The sequence below is a fragment of the Pseudorca crassidens genome, chromosome 19, assembly GCF_039906515.1.
Source record: "Pseudorca crassidens isolate mPseCra1 chromosome 19, mPseCra1.hap1, whole genome shotgun sequence".
NCBI classification, from domain to species: Eukaryota; Metazoa; Chordata; class Mammalia; order Artiodactyla; family Delphinidae; genus Pseudorca; species Pseudorca crassidens.
In genome coordinates this window covers 16,481,817-16,500,977 of record NC_090314.1, presented here as the reverse complement: position 1 = coordinate 16,500,977, position 19,161 = coordinate 16,481,817, and the positions used below count along the sequence as shown (strand labels likewise).

Sequence of the window (19,161 nt, the reverse complement as noted above, 5' to 3'; positions counted from 1 at the left end):
TGATGGCCATGCTAGCTGCTGGATACCCCACCTGAAGACTGGCTGCCCCTTGTCTCCTCCCCGTCGTGCCTTGATCCCAGGATATACCTTTTGGAAAATCTTTTGTGGTCACCATTTTGTTTCAGGGTATCAGAACTACAAAATGAACCAGAGTATATCATAATACCCTTTAACATATGCCAAATTTCATAGAAAGTTAGCAAATTCCTTGGAAGATTATAGAGCAGATAAGAAGTCAGCCAAGGAGCCAAGTTGACCAGAGACCCTCCCAGGCCTGTGCCCTTCCCCCTCTTCACTTTATCACTCAGGACCTTTTAAGACCCTTGGTGACTGATTGACAGTCAAACACTGAGGGTGAGCTTGAGAGGGGACAGGCTCACCTGCAAAGACCTTCCTAACTGATCCATGCGATGCATCATCTTTTGCTCTTTTTTTGACAGATGCTGTTTGACATCTGTTAGAAATCTAGACTGAAAGAGCCTCAAGGACAGGGCTTGTTTTGTTTTTTACTATTCCAGCCCCAACAAGCTTATAACACCCTGTGCTTAACTGTTACTGGAAGAAGGGAGTTGCCAAGCCTTCTAACTAATTGCCTGAACTCCTGACCCTTTAGGAGGGATTTAAAATAGTCTGTAAATTAAGGGACTTCCCTGGCAGTCCAGTGGTTAGGGCTCCACGCTTCCAGTGCAGGGAGCATGGGTTCGATCCCTGGTTGGGGAACTAAGATCCCACATGCTGTGCTGCACGGCCAAAAAAAAAAAAAACGTCTGTAAATTAAAATGCCTTGAAATTAAAAGCAAATGTCTAGGTATGATTTAACTATGCCCACATGCATTATTAGGGACTCGACGATTAGATTTAAGGTTAAACATTATATTCAGCCTCTATGAAAGCACTGAAGTGGAAGTCACCTTAAAATGGTGAATTTTATGTTAATTATATCACAATTTTAAAATACCAAGGGTTTTAGAAAATATTGTCTGAGTTTAGTTATAAATCATCTTCATGTTTCAGGTAATTTGTTTACCAAAAAGAGAGACGGAGGGAGAGTAATACATGCTTGTTAAAGCTCATATAAATTCTAAAAGAACAATCTCTTCTTTCTCAATTACTCTAAATCCCTCTCCCCAGAGATGTGCACTGTTTAACAACTTGGGGTATAATTTGAGACTCTTCCAAGCATACGTGCACACGCGCGCGCGCGCGCACACACACACACACACACACACACACACACACTGGGTTTTTTGGTTTGTTTGTTTTACAAAAAACAGACAGTGTTGCCCATGTGTCTGAAGAGGACTTTATTTAGTGCTTCTCATGTGATCAGCATTTATCCACAAGTGTTTTTCAAGCTCCGTCTTGGTGCAGGGCCTTGGGAAAAGATGAAAAATTGAATCAGACAGGTGCTTATGTTCTATTAGGAGAAAGAAACCTATGCATAACTGTCACAACATAAGATATGAACATGGTGGTACCAAGAACAAAAGAGGGGTTCCAGTGATGTTAAACCAGGTGCAAATAGTCCTGTACCTACTGTCCTATCAACTGAAGCCTCCAAGCCATCTCTTTAAGAACAGATCAGGAACTGGGCTGGAGTAAAGTGTTTATGGAATGAGAAATGCAGAAATTGTGGAACTTTCACCTCATAATGAAAGCTCTCTCCTCCAGAGAAAGGAAATAGATTCATCTTAAATTTCAGAATTCCTTCTTTGATCATTTGAAGTGTCCAGCTAGGCCTCAGAAAGGCATGCGTGCAGGCAGACCCAGGTATGGATGTACTACTGACTAAAGCCTGACCATCTCTTCCCAACAGTAAATTAGACAGCTTGGCTGGCCTGTGGCCCTTGTGGTTCTGAAGGTGGGTGTGGGGAGTCCCATGTGGTTTAATTAGTAGGAATTAACTTGCCGAATGAAGAATTTTTCCTTCCTGTATGGACTTGAAATCAACTGTCATCATAGCAGAAAGAATGAATCCTTTTAAAATTGGAAAGTCGGTCATTTCTCGGCAAATTTTTGGTTTCACTTAGCAGCCCCAGAGCTCATGGAATATGTCATTTGAGTTCTTTCAAATCTAAACCTAACCTTGTAATTCTCTGTGGGCTCTGACAGCCGCAGAGCAGGAATGAGGAGCATGGTCTGGCTGGCTCCGCCCGAGGGGCCCTTGCACAGAAGGCTGAATTGTGCTGGTGATGGCTCCCTGCAAAGACTTGTTCTTTCATCACAGCAAATCAATCTGAGCAGTAACATGGCCCCTAAATAGCAGGAGTCTATGTCCACCCCTCAGGGTTTTATAATATAACATTTGCCAGTAGGATGGTGGTACAGGCGTTACTTTGAGGGCTTCATTGGAGACGAGGGGAGAAGGGTGAAGCCTTGTAATTTGATGGGTGCATTGCTTACATTTCCTGGAGAGCTCCCAAAGAGACGGTATAGTAGGGACAGGATCTCACTTGTGATTAAAAAGAATTCTTTTTGTGAGTCTTCGAAGTCCTGTGCTCCCCGCTTTTTCCCTCCGGAGAGTTGCTTCACTGAGAGAGGCACAGCCATGGTTCTGCCTTCGTGACTTGCCCACCCCGATTAAACACTAACGACAGCCCCCATGTGCTGAGCTTCCGCTATGAGCCAACCGTTGTGTGAAGCTGCTCTATAGACATGCTTTGCGTGCGTTACCTCATTAATTCTCATGACAGCTCCATGCAGCGGGTGTTGATATCCCTTCACGTTGCAGCTAGAAGGACGGAAGCGTGGAGAAGTTAAGCCACATACCCAAGCGGTAGAGCCTGGGTGCGAACCCAGCCCCGTCCATCAGTCAGTGGTTGCACCAGCCACACAGTTGCTCGGGCCAGAAAGCGCACGACTCTCGATTCCTTTCTTTTCTTCCTCCTCACATCCACCCTCTCACCAAGTCCTCTTGACTCTCTCTCCTAAAGATGCCCCAGGTCTGGCCACTTTTTTCCATCTCCACAACTCTAGCTTAGCCCACTCCCACATCAGCCCCACCTGGCACGCTGCAGCAACCTCTTCACACTCTAAAACTGGATCCTACCGCTGCCCTGTTTAAAACCCCCAGTGACTGCCCAGTTGCCGTGAGAAGAAAACCTAACCTTTCCCATGGCCCACGACAGGCTGTGTGATTGGGTCCTGGCTGCCCCGCTCCCTCACCCTGTCCTACTTTCATTCCAGCCTTTGCATGGGATCCCCCTGGTGAGAATGCTCTTCTCCAGATCTTTGCCCGGCTGGCTCCTTCTCCTCATTCAAGTCTCTGCTCAAAAATCCACTCCCCCCAGGGGCCCTCTCGGATCACCATATGAAGAAGCCCTTCCCCAGCCTCACCCACAGCCCAGCCCAGTTCCTACATTGTATTTTCATCACAGTGCCTCCCTTCTTTATCTTGCTCACTGCTGCATCTCCGGTGCCTAAGAGTGTGCCTGGAGCTGAGCAGTTGCTCAACACATGACTATGGAATGGATGGCGTCACGTGCTGGTCCCTTTGCCTAGAAAGCCCCAGCCATCCCGTGCCCCTCCCACCTGAACTGTGGAGCATCCTTCAGTTCTGGCTCAAACGTCGTTTCCTCAGGGAAGTTTTCTGTGACCCTCTGTTGCATCCTTTCGTCACCTTTGCTTTTCCTGCAAATAATCACATATGCTTGTGTGATTATTTGGTTAGAGTCTGTCTCTCCCACCTGACTGTAAGCTCCCTGAGGGCAGAGGGTGGTCCACCTTGCTCCCTGCTTTCCTCGTCGTGCCCAGCACATCCCTTTGTCGAATGGGTGAATGGAGGAGTGAATCCCTTTTCTGGTATCAGCTTAGTCCCCGGTTGGAATGTGTGTGCCTGAAATGAACAAGAAGTTCCTGAGTGCCCCTGACTCCCTGGTAATCTCATCAGTTTGTGACTAGAGAGAGACTGCGGGAATAGGAAAGACACCTTTCCTTTTGGGAATCTCCTGACCCGGTGACACCAACAAGTAGCCCACATTATACTGCCTGAAATGTTGCTCTGCTTTTTCAGTGTTGCCTTTTATGTTTCCTTCTTAGTACTTATGTCCACCCATTGGATACCCCACCGGTGAGCATGGAGCCCAGGAACACCCTCAGTCCACTTCACCAATGTCCCCTTTTTGTCATATTTCCAGTAACACATTGTTTTTAAAATAAGGTCCACCTGTATGTAATTGTGAGACGTTATTATCAACCCTGGTAGACCTAGCAATAGATGAGGAACGTTTGGTTCAAAAATTCATATCCTGTTTCTGTGGCTGAATGATTTTGAACAAAGCTTTTCACTTCAGTTGCTGGCTTGCTCTTTACACGTCCAAAGGACTGAAAGGCTCAGAATCATAGAGATTCAGCTCCTCAGTATGATCCCCAAACCCACTGTTGAGCCAGTGGGATCAGGAATCCAGTGCTACTAACTAATTTAACTTGTTGTTGAAGCTTAGATTCCCTTTCTCACCCTCACCCTAAAATACCAACAACCCTCACAGTGACAACTAAAACTTAGAAATATGGCTTTCAAAGAAACATTTCTAAAAATATCCTAATTTTGAAAATGAATGTCAATTGCTTTACATTTATAAGGATTGTTTTTCCATATCAGGCAAAGAAGCCAAAGTTCGGAGTGTATACATTTGAAATATTTGCTGGGTTCTTAGGCCATATTGTTTCTCCAGAGGATACCACAAAAATCATTGTCCTACTGCTGATTACCTAGAGCTAATACATTAATCACAGGGCTTTCTTCACACCCCAAGGCTCTGGCTAGCTACATAATAGCGTCCAAGTGTGGGGGCCAAGAATTAAGTAGTTGACATGAATGTGAGTGGAATTGTCTTAAAGCCTCAACCAGACACAGGTGTGGTTTTTGTTTTTGTGTTTAAGTTTTATTTTTCTGGGTTGTTTGTTTGGTTCTTTTTTTTTTTCTTCTTCTTCGTCCTTTCTTTCTTTTTTGGTAATATCTTCAGCTGATGTCCTGGCACTTGACAAAGTCATTCACACACTGTGGTCCATCTGCCTTCCCTCTTGGCGTAGGGATTAGTTCAAGCTGCTCCACTGATATATGCTCAAATGTCATAAGTACTTTTAGAAGCTCCTCTCCACCCAGATTCTTGTCTCCAGAGAGTCATTCCTTTCTCCTTCCCCTCTTCCCCAGCACCAGCCAGTCCCTTTTATCCTGCTCGTCCACTTAGGTCCCTTTCTGCTAGAACTCCCAGCTCCCTGGCATAAATAACATCCTGAGGTAGAATTTGTAAAAAATTCCAAAGATCTGCCTCGATTCTGTTGTCACATTGGACTCATCATCGGTAATATGTATCACGTGCTTCTCCTAGGGTTTCACATGCTTTATCACATTCAATCACTCAAGTAGTCCTGTAACTCTATCCTCCTCATTCAGCAGATCGGGCCGCCGGGGCTCAGAGAAGCTAGGCGATTTGGCCAGCGCAGCAGCGTTGGAGCTAAAAACCCACATCTCCTGCCTCCAGCTTTCCCGCTAGCCCAAGGTCCCACTCAATGACATCTTTTGAAAGAATGGTCGCATTCAGGAGCTGGGGAGTAACTTCTCTCAAGATTTTATTGTGGTTGTTGTAATGAGACTTATTTGGGAAGGGACTTCTCTCTATAATCTAGAACACAAAAGATTAGCTCTATAGTTTCTTTTTAAAAAAAATTTTTTTTTTTTTGTCTGTGTTGGGTCTTCGTTGCTGCGCACGGGCTTTCTCTAGTTGTGGCGAGCGGGGGCTACTCTTCGTTGCGGTGCGCAGGCTTCTCATTGCGGTGGCTTGTCTTGTTGCGGAGCATGGGCTCTAGGCACGAGGGCTTCGGTAGTTGTGGCTCACGGGCTCTAGAGCACAGGCTCAGTAGTTGTGGCACACGGGCTTATTTGCTCCACGGCATATGGGATCTTCCCGGACCAGGACTCGAACCCGTGTCCCCTGCATTGGCAGGCGGATTCTTAACCATTGCGCCACCAGGGAAGTCCTACAGTTTGTTCTTGAATTCAAACCCATCTGGCATTTTGACTCATTCATATTTATGAAGACCTATGACATGCCAGACACCAGAGATAGAAACAAGACATGTGATTCCTGCTGTCACAGAAGCTAGTGGGGAGAAGACAAATAAATGAGCGGTTGTGATACGTTAGTAAATACCTGGGTAGGGGACATACCGGGGTGATGGGAGCGTGTGACTGGGACCTATAACCCAGACTTGACAGGTGAGAAAGGCTTCCCAAAAGAGGGGACTTCTGACTTGAAGACTGAAGGATGATGGAGAATCTTAGGCAGCTTGGGATTGGGGTTGGGTGGGCAGTAAGGTTTCAGGAAGAGGAAGAAGCAGTGTGAAGGCCTGGAGGTGAGAATGTGGTCCAGGTTGTCTCAGTTTTTGCTCATTAGATCAGATTTCATGATGTAGCTGTTGGAGAGACTTGGAAAAAGCAGATCAGTGGGGAAAGCTACTGACCACGCTCAGAAAATACCTATCTGTTTCTCACATCTAATCAACAGAAAAAACTCGAGTCTCCACTCGCATCCACCAATCCCTTCCTAGAAGATGAGCCAGCACCAGAGATGGAGGAACTGGCGATGGAAAAAGGAGACGTAGAGCAAGTAAGTCTGGTTTGCATTCCCCTGTGCAGCCTACCTAATGTTTGTTTCTGAAAATGGGTCTGCTTGCTCTAAATATGATCCCTTGGCTGTTGACCACATTCAGAGATTACAACCTTGGTGGTCTTTGTAGAAGGCCTTGCTCTGAAAGTGCATTTAGAAACCGGAGTGAAGGAGCAGCCCTTCCTGCCCCACCCCTTGGCTCCCGAATGGCACACCGGCCTTAGCAACGCGGCCAAGCTTAATTAATTAGCCCATGTGGTGGGGCAGCAGAACTCTGCCCTATCTCCTTCATCATCTCCCAAGCTTGTCAGCTTAGCTTTCCATTGTCCCCTGATCTGGTCTGGTGACGACGTGGGTGACTGAAAGATCCCGGGTGAAGTTAGCAGCACCGTCAGCCAGGAGAGGTCTCTGCTCAGCACAAGCCGAGCACCTTAGTCTGGAAGCCGATGGAGAGGCCTGGAAACACCATGGTGACCAACGGCATATTTGGAGAGTTACTTTTCAGAGCACACCAGCACTTTCATTTCCTTCAGCTTTTTCTGTCCAACTCTAAATTTTCCTCTGCCTTCATCCCACAGAATGGTGTTTTTGTTTCACTGCCATTTTATGGTGAGAGAGCTTAGAGCAATAAATCAGGACTTTTCCTGTCTGGATTAGTGATCCTTCTTTTTAATTTTCTACACTTGGCTGCTGGAGGATTATTTTATGGTATTGTTTTTGCTCCAGACATCACCGAAAGGGAGGCCTACTGGGAAGAGCAGCTCTGGGAGACCCGTAGCCGCGCACTTTGCAGTTAACCCTGCATTCCTAGCATGGGGAGGGTAGGTGTACAATCCTGGCAGGAGCCAAGAGAGCAGAGTTTCCAGGAGCAGTTCTGAGGCGACGCCATCAAATGCGTCTGATCCATCGATTAAGTAATTATAATAACATGGATGCCTCACATTTTCATGGTGCTTTATGGTTTAAAAGTCCTTTCCACGCTTTATTCCCTTTCATCCTCACAATGCCTGCCTTTCCTTTTATAGGATTTTATATGGGAGCTGCAGGTCAAGTGACTAGCCCAGGGTTACACAGTTTGAAAGTGGAGGAGCTGAGACCAGAAGCTAGGTCTAGAAGTCGGAGACTAGAATTCCTTTTCTGGCGTTCCTTCTGTTACATCGGTGATGTCTCCCTGAAAAGTGGAGGACATAGAAATGCATCCCGTGAATAAAAGTGAATGGATAAAACTGAAGGGATACTTTGAGGCCGTATCCCAGAGATCTATGGGATTAGACGTAATTGATTTAAAGCCATCATATCAGCTAGGCTGGGAGAAAACAAAAGATTTCTTCTAACTAAAGAAATGCGTCTCTCACATTTTGGGAGGAAGGACTAGGGTGGGAAAGAAGACTCTGGGTGTGGAGCTCATCCTTCCCATGTATCCTCCACCCACGCCTGGCACCTGCACCCTCTGAGCTGGTCGTGTGTAGCTGGGACGTTTTCAGGGCCCTCATGTCTCCCCAGTCCAAGTGGCTGCCATTGTCGTGTCCAGAATTGTGTAGCTGAACACTCAGATGCTGCTGTGAAAAGTCATCCCTTTCGCTAGTCATCTCTGGATATTATTAAACTGGATTATGATAGCCCCCATTAGCTACAAAATCAGTTTTTCCAGGTAACATATGATTTTTCTTTCTTGTGGAACTTTTTACTCGTCTTTTAAGCTTGAGGTTACTGTCTTAAAGACAAAGACCTGCTCATTCTAAGGACACAGAACACAGGCACACGGGGTAAAGCAGAGTCACGTGATGGGGAAGATGCCAGCCTCTGGTTTGCCGTTAGCTGCCCCATGACCTTAGGTAGGTTTTCACTCTCTCTAGACTTCCTCGCTTCTCCATGTGTAGAGAGCCAGTGGTGTTCCAGCTGTATTCCTTGCCCTGTCAGATGTCACTGTGGGGAGTTGGGATGAGACCAGGGCCCCAGGTCCCTCCAAATACAGCAGTTCTGTTTTGAGTCACTTTTTTCATGAACTTCCAGGTAAAATTGCTTTTGGATCAGGGGTTCTAGGTGTGTTCAAAAAGAAAGTACTGAAAACCCCTGGACTAAATGATCCACCCACAGCTTCACGGGCTATTACTTGTTAGTAATAAAACTTACACGTCAGTGACTAATAACTCCTCAGCTGCCATCCCGACCTCCCACCACCTCCCCAGCACCTGTCCCACTTGTGGTTGATGATGTGGGAGCTCAGGGCCCCCCTTTTCCCAGCCACTCGCTGGCTTCTGGAGCTGGGCGCACAGGAAGATGAGGAGCCAGGTGGGGCGCTCGGGGCAAGCCCACAGTGCACTAGCGGCAAGCTCGGCCAGAGGTGGCGGGAGGCCCCAGTAGTTGTCCTGGGTTACCCAACCCACTGCATCACTGCAGTTAGCAGACGGGTGGCCCTCGAGGTGAGGGTCGCTCCCTGCTCACCACTGCAGTTAGGCTCTGGAGAAGGGAGCGTGAACTTGAAAAGAGCTATTTAGTTTGACCAATCAGTTGCCAACGTGTTCCTGATGATTAAAAACTGGCATCTGAAGAGGGACTGAGGGTACTCAGAGTATAAAAGGAAGAGAGAAGAAATAAGGAGTTTCTGGTTTTAAAATGTACCCTTCTGGTGATCCGAGCAGTTAGATTTAATCTGTTTACACTGGATAGTAATAAAAGGAAATGGGACCAGCTGCAGACCTCCTTACTGTGACAACAGTAACCTTTTATTATTCCATCAAACTCCAGGAGGAAATAGCTTAAACATCTGCAGCTTTTGGACAGAATTCACACACTCCCAAATCCAGCCTGAGTGCTACTGCTAAATGACTTAGTATATTCTTTAAGCTGAGAAGCAACCCTTTGGGGAGCTGGACGGTACAAAGGGAGACACCAGTATGAGCCGAAATTCCAGCCCATTTCATCTAAATATGAGCACAGCTATGAGGCAGCCAGAGGCAGGAGGCAGCCCTGTGGAAAAAAAGAAAACAGGAAACTTCAGGCAATCCCTCCCATTGTTCCCCTCTTGCTTCCAACTCACGTTGAAAACACTGTAAGAGGACAGAGAGCCATGGCGACAGGGCCCTCCTCACTGCCAGGAGTGCCGTTAGCGGGCAGAGGCTGGGCGGAGCGGACTCCCCTGTGGGGACGGGGGTCGGGCCACCTGCACTGTCTGGTTGTGCGGCTCTCTGAGCCACATCCAGAGGGTTCTGTGGGGACTCATCAAGCACGGGGCCTCTGGGAGACTGATCAAGATGAGTTTGTTGGAATATCATGTGGTCATTTTCCTTAACCATTAGAATCTATGTTTTATACTAAATGAGCTCTTCAGACTTATCCATACATTTTTATCATGTACTTTTGTACATACATAAAAAGGAAAATATAAGCAAAATAAATAGGTTAAGATATTCCTAAGACTTCTTCACATTCAGAGTCTAACTCTGCTGAACCACTTAAAAAAAATTTTTTTTATTTTGAAATAATTATAGACTCATAAGAAGTTGCACAGAGAGGTCCTGGGTACCCACTTCTCAGCTTCCCCCAGTGCTGATGGCTAACATAACTATAGTGCATTATCAAAACCAGGACGTTGGCTCTAACCCTGTTTTCACTCGGGCGTGGATGTCTGTGTTTCCCCACGGTGTGGTCCTCCAGGTCATCCGGAGTGTTGGTGATATGCCGTTTCTCAAAATGCTCCACTACTGTACCTGGGATTATCTGCCACGTTTTTTATTGTTATTTTAAACTTTTTTTCTTTTTTAATAATGTCAAACTTAGGGAAAGTTTTAAGAATATTACAAGGAACTCTCAACTATCTTTCACTTGGGTTCACCAGTTGTTACCATTTTGCTACATTTACTTTTCCATTTCCTCCCCCCTCCCTCTCTCTCTCTCTCTTTCTCTCCCTCCCTCCCTCTCTCTCTTTCAGAACAAGTAAGTTTATAGGTATCACACCCTTTGCCTCTGAGTATTTCAGTATGTATTTCCTTTTTAGGAAATATATTCACTTAAAAAAGATTTTTCACTTAAATTACTACAGATCAAAATCAGAAAACTTAACATTAGTACAATACTATTATCTCATTTACAGACTTATATAAATTTTATAATGTGATTCAAGAGTGATAAATTGAAACATTGTCAGTAGTTGGAAAAGTACACATAAATTAGTAGGTAAATAAAGCCAAATACAAAATACACATGTTGATTTAAAACATGACAACATTCTATATTATATAAACTCCCATTTGTAATTTCCAGAAGCTATCCTACAGATATGTGAATATTTTTGTCAAGGGAAGAAAATATAAATAAAGGGAATAATTATAATGTTTATGAAGATTCTATTTTAATTAATGAAAAGATATATGGCTATAGTGGCCATATTTTCCAGTTCTAAAATCAGGATATCTAATCCTACAGAAGTTATTCAGATTAAATCACATTTGTCTATTCATTTATCTGATCATCTTATTGAAAAGAACAGAATAATTTTTTTAAAAAGGTAACTGACTTGGAAAATGTAGAACAAATAGATAAGGACCTTACCTTCACAACCATCATACTGCATCATGGATCCCTCATTTTAAACTAATGGAAATGTGGAAAAACTCCTAAGGCATCTGTGAAATGAAGTGGGACTTTGAATCCAGTCAGTTTAAACTCAATGAACCTGAACTTGAGAGCCTCTTACAGTCTCAGCCTAAGGCCTGACTTTGGCAGTGGCTTCTGGATGATAAGAGAAAATAGCCCAGACTGTAGTTATTCTTAGGAAGAACCAGAGTTTCTTCAAATCCTGCAAAAAAAAATTAAAGACATGGAACTCTTAGAAGGTGAAAAGGGAAGAGAGTTAAACATGAAATTAAATGGGATATATCTGCAGTTGACATTTAATTTTTGGTGATCATTACCAGTTTTTACAGATGCTTTTAACCATTACAACATTTTATTTGTTTTTAATTACTAGAAGAAGGTAATCATTTCTGTCTGTCATTAGGGGGCTTAGCTTTTCCTCTTTTTATTAAAAGATATGAGCCATTCAATTCAACAGGTGTGCTGTGCGTGCCAATTTATATCCAGATAGTACTCTTGTATCAAGCCCAGCAAAGGCTCAAGGACCTCTGTCTATTTGCAGATACCAACAAACAGAAATAGATAGAATTGGCTTTTTTTTAAGGAACAAAAAGAAATATGTAGGAAGATCCTTGTTTATTTTTTAGATGTTTTGAAAGGGAATTTAAGTAGCAAATAATAGTTTTTAAATGCTTGCCTGCCCGGATGACCTTTTTATCAGTGGTTTCCCAGTTTCAGTTGGGGACCAGTACTGATCCAGGTTTTAGCTGGTGCAAGGCAAAAAATAAAGACAAAACAGCCAGCCTGTGTGTCTTTCTCTTTGTCTTTCTATCTGGTATAAGGTCACCAACTAACTGTCTTTTCTTGGGAAGGACGGCCTTTATGCGACTATTTTCTCTTATAAAATGTTTGGGTATAAAAGTTCTTTTAGGAACTTGTGGTTAGAGTAGAAAGTAACAAAATAAAAAGTTAGCAACCCTGTGTTGACCCCCTACTTTTCTTTTTTTCTTATATTTGTTGGTGAAATTCAACAGTCTTAGGAAGCACCGCAAGACAGCAATGATCTACTAGAAAGAATTCTGGTTTAGGAGACAGGAAACTTCACCATGTGCCTTGAGGCAGGCTGCTAACACCCTCTGAGCCTCCCTTTCTTTAGGTGTAAAATAGTAGTAATAATTCCTATATTGGGGATTGTTTTGAGGAATAGATGAGATATTTCGTACCAAAGTGCTTGGCTCATAATAACAAGCAGTAAATGGAGGCTTTTACAACTGGATGGCGTGAAAGCACTTTATATGTTCCAAAGCACGGCACAGCTCTGCGGTGCTGTTATTAGCTAGAATTTACATTTTGAAAACATCAGTCAGATGATGAAGAGCTTCCAAATTGAAAACGCATGTGTTATCAAAGTAGCAATAAATCTTTCACCGCACAGAGCACGTAAATGATGCCAACAAAGCTGGCTTATTGTTCACAAACTGGCATGACTCATAATACAGGACATAGTCTCAGTCTAGTTACGCTGAGTGCTTCTTATCTGTAAGTTGGGAGTGAACTTTGAAGGGATGTTTTCTTTGAAACTGCTTGAAAGTTTGCAAAGATGGCTCAAGTATAGGGTTTCTTTTTTCTTTTCTTCTTTTCTTTTTTTTTTTTCCTTTACAGCCCAAGAAGCCTAAAGCCCCAGACAATCCATTTCACGGCATTGTTTCCAAGTGTTTTGAGCCTCATCTCTACGTGTATATTGAGTCCCAGGACAAGTGAGTGATGAACATTTTGCTGCCTTCTGCATATCTCGCTCCTTGGGTCAGGGCTGGGGCCTCACAAGGGCACAGCTCCTTCTAGGGGCTGAAGGAGGGACTTGGGGCACCCGTTACCCTCCCTGGAAACCTGTTAAGGATGTTTTTCGACCTTTTGAGTGTTATCATGTATTGTGTCCATGAATCTCAGAAGCCTGGGTTTGACTCTAACAAGGTTCCAAACAGGTCCCAGCACCTACTTCCCAGGTGGGCGCTGAGCCCGTATCCCACTCTGTATGTCAGCTCGTGAGGCTTTACAGTGTCAGGTGCCGGAAAGTGGAGAAAGAAAGCCTCATCTCTAATGTATATGTTTTCAAGTGTAATTTGTTTTAACTTTTCACTGTGAAATCATTTAGACTTACCAAAAGGTTTTAAAAAGCTCTCATATACCCTTCGCCCAGAGAAATGTTAACAGTTTACATAACCGCAGTTATCAAAACAGGAAGGTACCCTTCTCCCACGAATGTCCTTTCTCTGGTCCAAGATTCAATCATGCATTTAGTTGTCAGGTCTCTTTAGGCTCCGTTAAGCTGGAATAATTCCTCAGTCTTTTGTTTGTCTTTCATGACCTTGACACTTTTAAAGAGTGTTTGACCAGCTATTTTGTCCAAAGCCCTCAATTTCTGTTTGTGATGTTTCCTCTTGATTAAATCAAGGTTATGCATTTTGGGCAAGAATACCACAGGGGTGACATTGTGTCCTTCTCAGAGCCCAGTGCGTGATGTCAGGAGGCATCTCACCTGGATTTGTCCTGTTATTGCTGAGGTTGACCTTGACCACTTGCTAAAGTGATGTCTGCCAGCTTTCTCCCTGTGAAGCCACTATTTTTTGCTCTGTAATTCATAAGTATCTTGCAGCGGGGGGGGGGGGGGGGGGATACTTGGGGACTATGTAAATATCCCATGTCTCATCATACTTTGCCCGCTCATTTTTCACATCCCTTGACGATTCCTGCCTGAAACAATGATTACTGTAGTGTTTGCCAAACGATGGTCTGTTTCTGTCATTTCTTCTATATTTACTCATTAGGGTTCTACTATAAGGAAGAGCTTCCTCTTCTCCCCCACTTGTTGATTTGTTTGTTTTTTCCTGTTTGGGCTGATGTGTTATATTTTCTTTGATGAATTGTCATCCATTTAACGTATGTGCTTTTTACAGAGGGGCTCCAGAAAATGTTTACAAAGCAGCCCACTGCAGCCGGGTTCCCTCACAGCCAGAGAGTATGGTCATGTTCCAGTATCCACTGTTCATGCAAAAGACAGAGATCCCTCTTCATCCCTGAATCTCTGTCCACAGCCAGAGCAACTGTGGAAGGCCCTTCCATTGCCGGAAGGCACATTTTGGAAAGGCCCAGTTTCTGGAACAGGCCGAACTGACCAGAGACAGGCTGGTCCAGGCTCTGAGGAAAGGCCCGTAGCCTAAAGAACACACGCCTGGGAGGACGAGACAGTGGGTCACACAGGGAGGACAGCAGCTGTGAGAAAGTTCCTGAGGGGAGTTCTCGGGGAAAGCATTTAGGTGCTGAAGTCCAGTCCTTTTTTTTTTTTTTTTATTTAATGCTTCTTTCAGTTTAGAACATTCTTGCTTCCAAGTATGTTTCAAGGGTAAACCATCAGCTTAAGAGAACATTTCAAATGGCTATTTGTGTCTTAAATGGAACATTATTGTTATTCAACTATTTGATTTTGTATCAATAGATTGCTTCTATTCTTTTCTTCCCTGATTACAAAATGCTTCATATGAAAACCCCAGAAAATTACCTTTGTAAAACCGCTTCTACGTTAACAAAAACAGCCTCCTCACCGCCCCCCACCTCACACAGAAAAAGTTGCCTTGACGTTTTTTGTCTTGTAAAGCCCCAGTTTTCCTCCTGCTCTCTATCTATCGGGCTTGTGTCTGCAGGCGTGCAGAAGGGCAGTAGTTACTATTGCCGTTTAGTCCTTTGAAAACACCCTCTCTTCTGCATTCACAAAGTTTTCTGTCAGGATATTAATAAGACACCCTTACGGGGCCGGAAAAGGAGCAGCTCTTTGCCTGTTAGATGAACAGGTCTTGGAGCCGCCCACCCGTATGACTATTTTGGGACAAAGCCCTCTCTTCTCTTATCAATCCAAATTCTTATTTCTTAAAAGGCTTAAAAGCTATTGGGTCCAGGGTTTAAAGTGCACATCTGAGATAACCACGTACTTTCTCAAAACTTATCTGGTCTAAAGAGTCAGTTTTCTGAATTATCTGGTGTAATTCTGGGATCTACTCTTTTCGCATGGCCTTGATTCGTATAAACCACACTCATTGTTCGTGAGACTTTGGGCAAAGAGCCAGCCCTCCCTTCCTTAGAGACTCTCCATTTCTGTATGAAAAATGCAGTGCTGGCCCCTCATCCTGCCGTCTGGCCTCGCTGGGATGTTTCCACAGCACTAGTGCAGTAGCGGAAGCTTCTCGTAGGAGAACTGCGTAGGCCGTGCTGTTGTCGCTCCAGAATAAACAGCAAAAGCTTGAAGTAGAAAATAGAGTTCAAGAAATCCATTTCCTCATCTGTTAAAGGAGCGCATCAGACAAATAATGCCTAAAGCAGCAGGTTATTAACCTCTTTTGAGTCACAGATCCCTCTGAGAACCCGATGAAAACCACAGGTCCTCTTGCCAAAAAAACATCCACATAAACCCACACGCTCTCTTGAGCACAACTTCAAGGGGTTCTACGAAGCTCGTCCTCCCTTAAGTCAGAGAATCCTAAGACCGGGGAAGGAGCTCAGGTGGGGACTGATTTGGGACAAAGTACTCCTCTTGTTGTAGTTCTGACTCAAAAATCTGCAAGGGAGGAAAATCTGAGACCATTCGCAAGTTCCCCGATGACTGAGACCCAACCCAGGGTAGTGGAAAGAGCATAGGCCTGGGTGGAAAGAGACAGACCTGGACTTGAGTCCGCGCTCCGCACTCCCCAGCCTGGGGCCTTGAGCATGGCCCTAACCTCTCCGAGTTTATTTTGTGCTCTCTACGGTCAAGTGAATAATGCCCCCCTCACAGGATTAGCGGTGAGGAGTAAATGACATGACACGTTGTCACTCGGCACAAGTAAACAACACTCGGGAACTGTGCCTGCCCTGCCCTTCCGGTGATCTTGTTCTGGACTGTGGTTGGGTGGCCTGCTTGGTGCTGCCAGCTCTCTGTGGGCTTGGCATGGGGTCCACTCTTCCGTCTCCCCAGCCTCCCACCTGCCCGGGGAGAGTCCTGGCAGCACCTGCCCCAGCCCAAGGCCCAGCCTTGGTAGGAGGACTGCGGCGCCGGTGCCCAGGGAGGAGGAGTGGGGATGTCCCTCGGCCACCTCTTCGCTGGCTGGGCTGAGCTGTCCTCCTGTGCTTTGAGCAGTTTTCTCAGTTTTTGTCTATGTCCAAGGAGGAAGTTAGTAGTGTCTCTTCTACTCTTGGGGATGTAGGCGTTTTCTTTGGCTGACTTGCAGGAGAGATTTCTCTCCGTAGGCACTTTCTTCACTCCATTCAGTGACATTCTCAGTCCAAGAAATTATTAGGGACTCCATTTCTGCCCATTCTCCTGAGTTCCCTGTCATAGCTTTTGTTGAAATAGAGCCCGCCACCTCTTCTAGCTGGGTGAAGCCTAGAGTCTCTCTATAAACTAATGTTGCTTGTTGTTTGTTTTGAATTAATTTCAAACTTTCAGAAGAGTTCCAAGAATCGTACATAGACCTCCTGTGTATCCTTCACCCAGGTTCCTCTATTAACAGCTGTCTCTCCCGCCTCTGACACACACACTGACAGACACACACATACTCACGGATATATGCACATACATGTTGTTTTTCCTGAGAGATTCAAATTCTCACATTTCAGGCAAGATGCCCCATTACTCCTTAATATTTCAGTGTGTGTATCCTGTAAATAAGGACACATCTATGTAACCGTAGTACAAACCATCAAAATCAGGAAGGTAACATTGATGCAGCACTCCCATTAAATCCATAGACCCTATTCCCTTTCCCCATTTGCCCCAGTCCTGTTTTTTATAGATCTCAAATCCATTCTGGGATCACAGGTTACATTTATTTGTCATGTCTCTTTGGTTCAATCCAGAAGAATAATCTGTTCTTTCTTTATCTTTCATGACTTGGAAATTTTTAAAAATTAATTATTTTATTTTATTTTTGGCTGCGTTGGGTCTTCGTTGCTGCGCGCAGGCTTTCTCTAGTTGCAGCGAGCGGGGGCTACTCTTCATTGCCGTGCGCGAGCTTCTCCTTGGTGGAGCACGGGCTCTGGGCACGCAGGCTCAGTAGTTGTGGCGCACAGGCTTAGTTGCTCCACGGCATGTGGGATCTTCCCGGACCAGGGCTCAAACCCGTGTGCCCTGCATTGGCAGGTGGACTCTTAACCACTGCGCCACCGGGGAAGTCCCACAACTTGGAAATTTTTGACACGTGTAGGCCAGTTACTTTGTGGAATGTTCCTCAGTCTGGTTCTGACTGATGCTGGCTCATGATTTATGATTCATACAGAAGTGGCACCATGTTCTTCTCAGTAACTCTTGTCAGGAGACACACGGTATCAATGTGTCCCACAACTTGTGCTGGTCAGTTTTACTACTTGGTTTAGATGGTATTGGCCAGGTTTCTCTATTAATTAATAAGTAATTAATAAGTGTTGATTAACCTTGAAACCATATAAATAGCCTTTTTCTCATCTTTCACTTACTTATTTTACCATCTGTTAATGACACTTGCCTGAATCACTTATTACTAAGATAGTTGCCAAATAATTATTTTTCTAATTCCATCATTTCTTCTACATTTATTCTGTTTTAAGAAACAGCCTTCTCTTTTCCCCATTTATTTGTATCAGCATGGACAGATTCCTATTTGTGGATATAGGAATTTAGATTCCTATTTTATTCAATGGGTTATAGTCATTACTATCTTTTTTTTTTTTTAACTTTATGCTCGAATAAATTTAGACCTACAGAAAAACTTCAAAAATAGTGCAGATTTCCCATATTCCCTCTCCCAAGCTCCCTTAGTGTTCACATCTGACATAACTGTAGTACAGTTATTATCAAAATCAGCTAGTAAACATTGGTTCAGTACTATTCACTAAACTCCAGGTCTATTTGGATGTTACCAGTTTTTCCACGAATGTCCTTTTTCTCTTCCAGGATCCATCATTATTTGTTTTAATGCCCAAATTGTCCTGGTTTCGGCCCCTCCCAGCTAGTTTTCCACTCTTTTGCATGCCCCTAGCGTGTTTTGAGTACTTTCTTTCTGGCCCAACAAAATATACCAGGCTCGTCTTGTACTTCCCTAACCCAGCCCTGGAGTCATCCATTTTTCCAGGATCCCTCGTTCCTTTGGTGGGAAATGACATTTAGAAACTAAGTCTGCGCGTTATATGTGTTCATTGCTGCTGGGGTGTCGTGCTTCTGGGTCCTCTGAGCTGAGAGACCCAAGCAATGTATGTATGTGTATATCTACCTATCTATCTACTTTTATACCTATTTATATATTAAAACCTGTGAGTCTATGCCAGTACCTCCAATTCTAACCTAACCTCAGGATTTACCATGTCTGTAACTACCTTCTACAGCAGTGAGAAGCTTGGTTCCCAGAATCCTCCATGTATTTACCTGCTCTATTTACCTGTGTGGAACCCATCTCCCAGCTGTGCTCAAGCCAGAGCTTGGCTCCCTGCTGGCCACACCAGAGCCAATTCCTCTGCCGCAACCACAGGGAAGGGGTAGGGGTGCATATTAGTCGGCGCATCCTTGGATGAACAAGTTCTGTAACTTCCTGGGGGTCTTAAGCCGCTTTGCCCGTACTCACCTCCTTGCCCACTTTTTCTGACTACCCTCTTCCTCCCCCAGAGCCATCACTCCTGTACTTTCCAGTTAGAATACTGTTTCTGTGAATGTCAGCTGCAGACCCACCAGAAGAAATGGCCTTGGTCATCCATCCCTAAGCTTGGTGTGCAGTGTGGTTTTCCTTCTCACCGTGTTTTAATCTTCCCCTCTGCTGCCACCGCTCTGCAGTAGTCTTTATTCCTAGGTCATTTTCTGTATCAGTGGAACTTCCAGCAGTATTTCACATGGCGCCCCCAAAATGCTTATACGGTTCTTGGGTTAAAAGCTCAAGTTACAGGGAAGAGGATAAAAGACACCATCTGCATCCATGACGTGTTTCCT

The 19,161-nt window shown here is 44.5% G+C and overlaps 1 protein-coding gene across 2 annotated transcripts in view; it reads left to right on the top strand.

Moving 5' to 3' along the window:
• The window catches only part of VPS53 (VPS53 subunit of GARP complex), a 125,575-nt gene that overhangs the window by 59,907 nt on the left and 46,507 nt on the right, over positions 1-19,161 (top strand). For both annotated transcript variants that reach the window (XM_067714648.1, XM_067714649.1), the window contains 2 exons: positions 6,507-6,608; positions 12,846-12,940. In XM_067714648.1, coding sequence (XP_067570749.1) covers positions 6,507-6,608; positions 12,846-12,940 — 197 coding nt within the window. The remainder of the gene's footprint in view (positions 1-6,506; positions 6,609-12,845; positions 12,941-19,161) is intronic.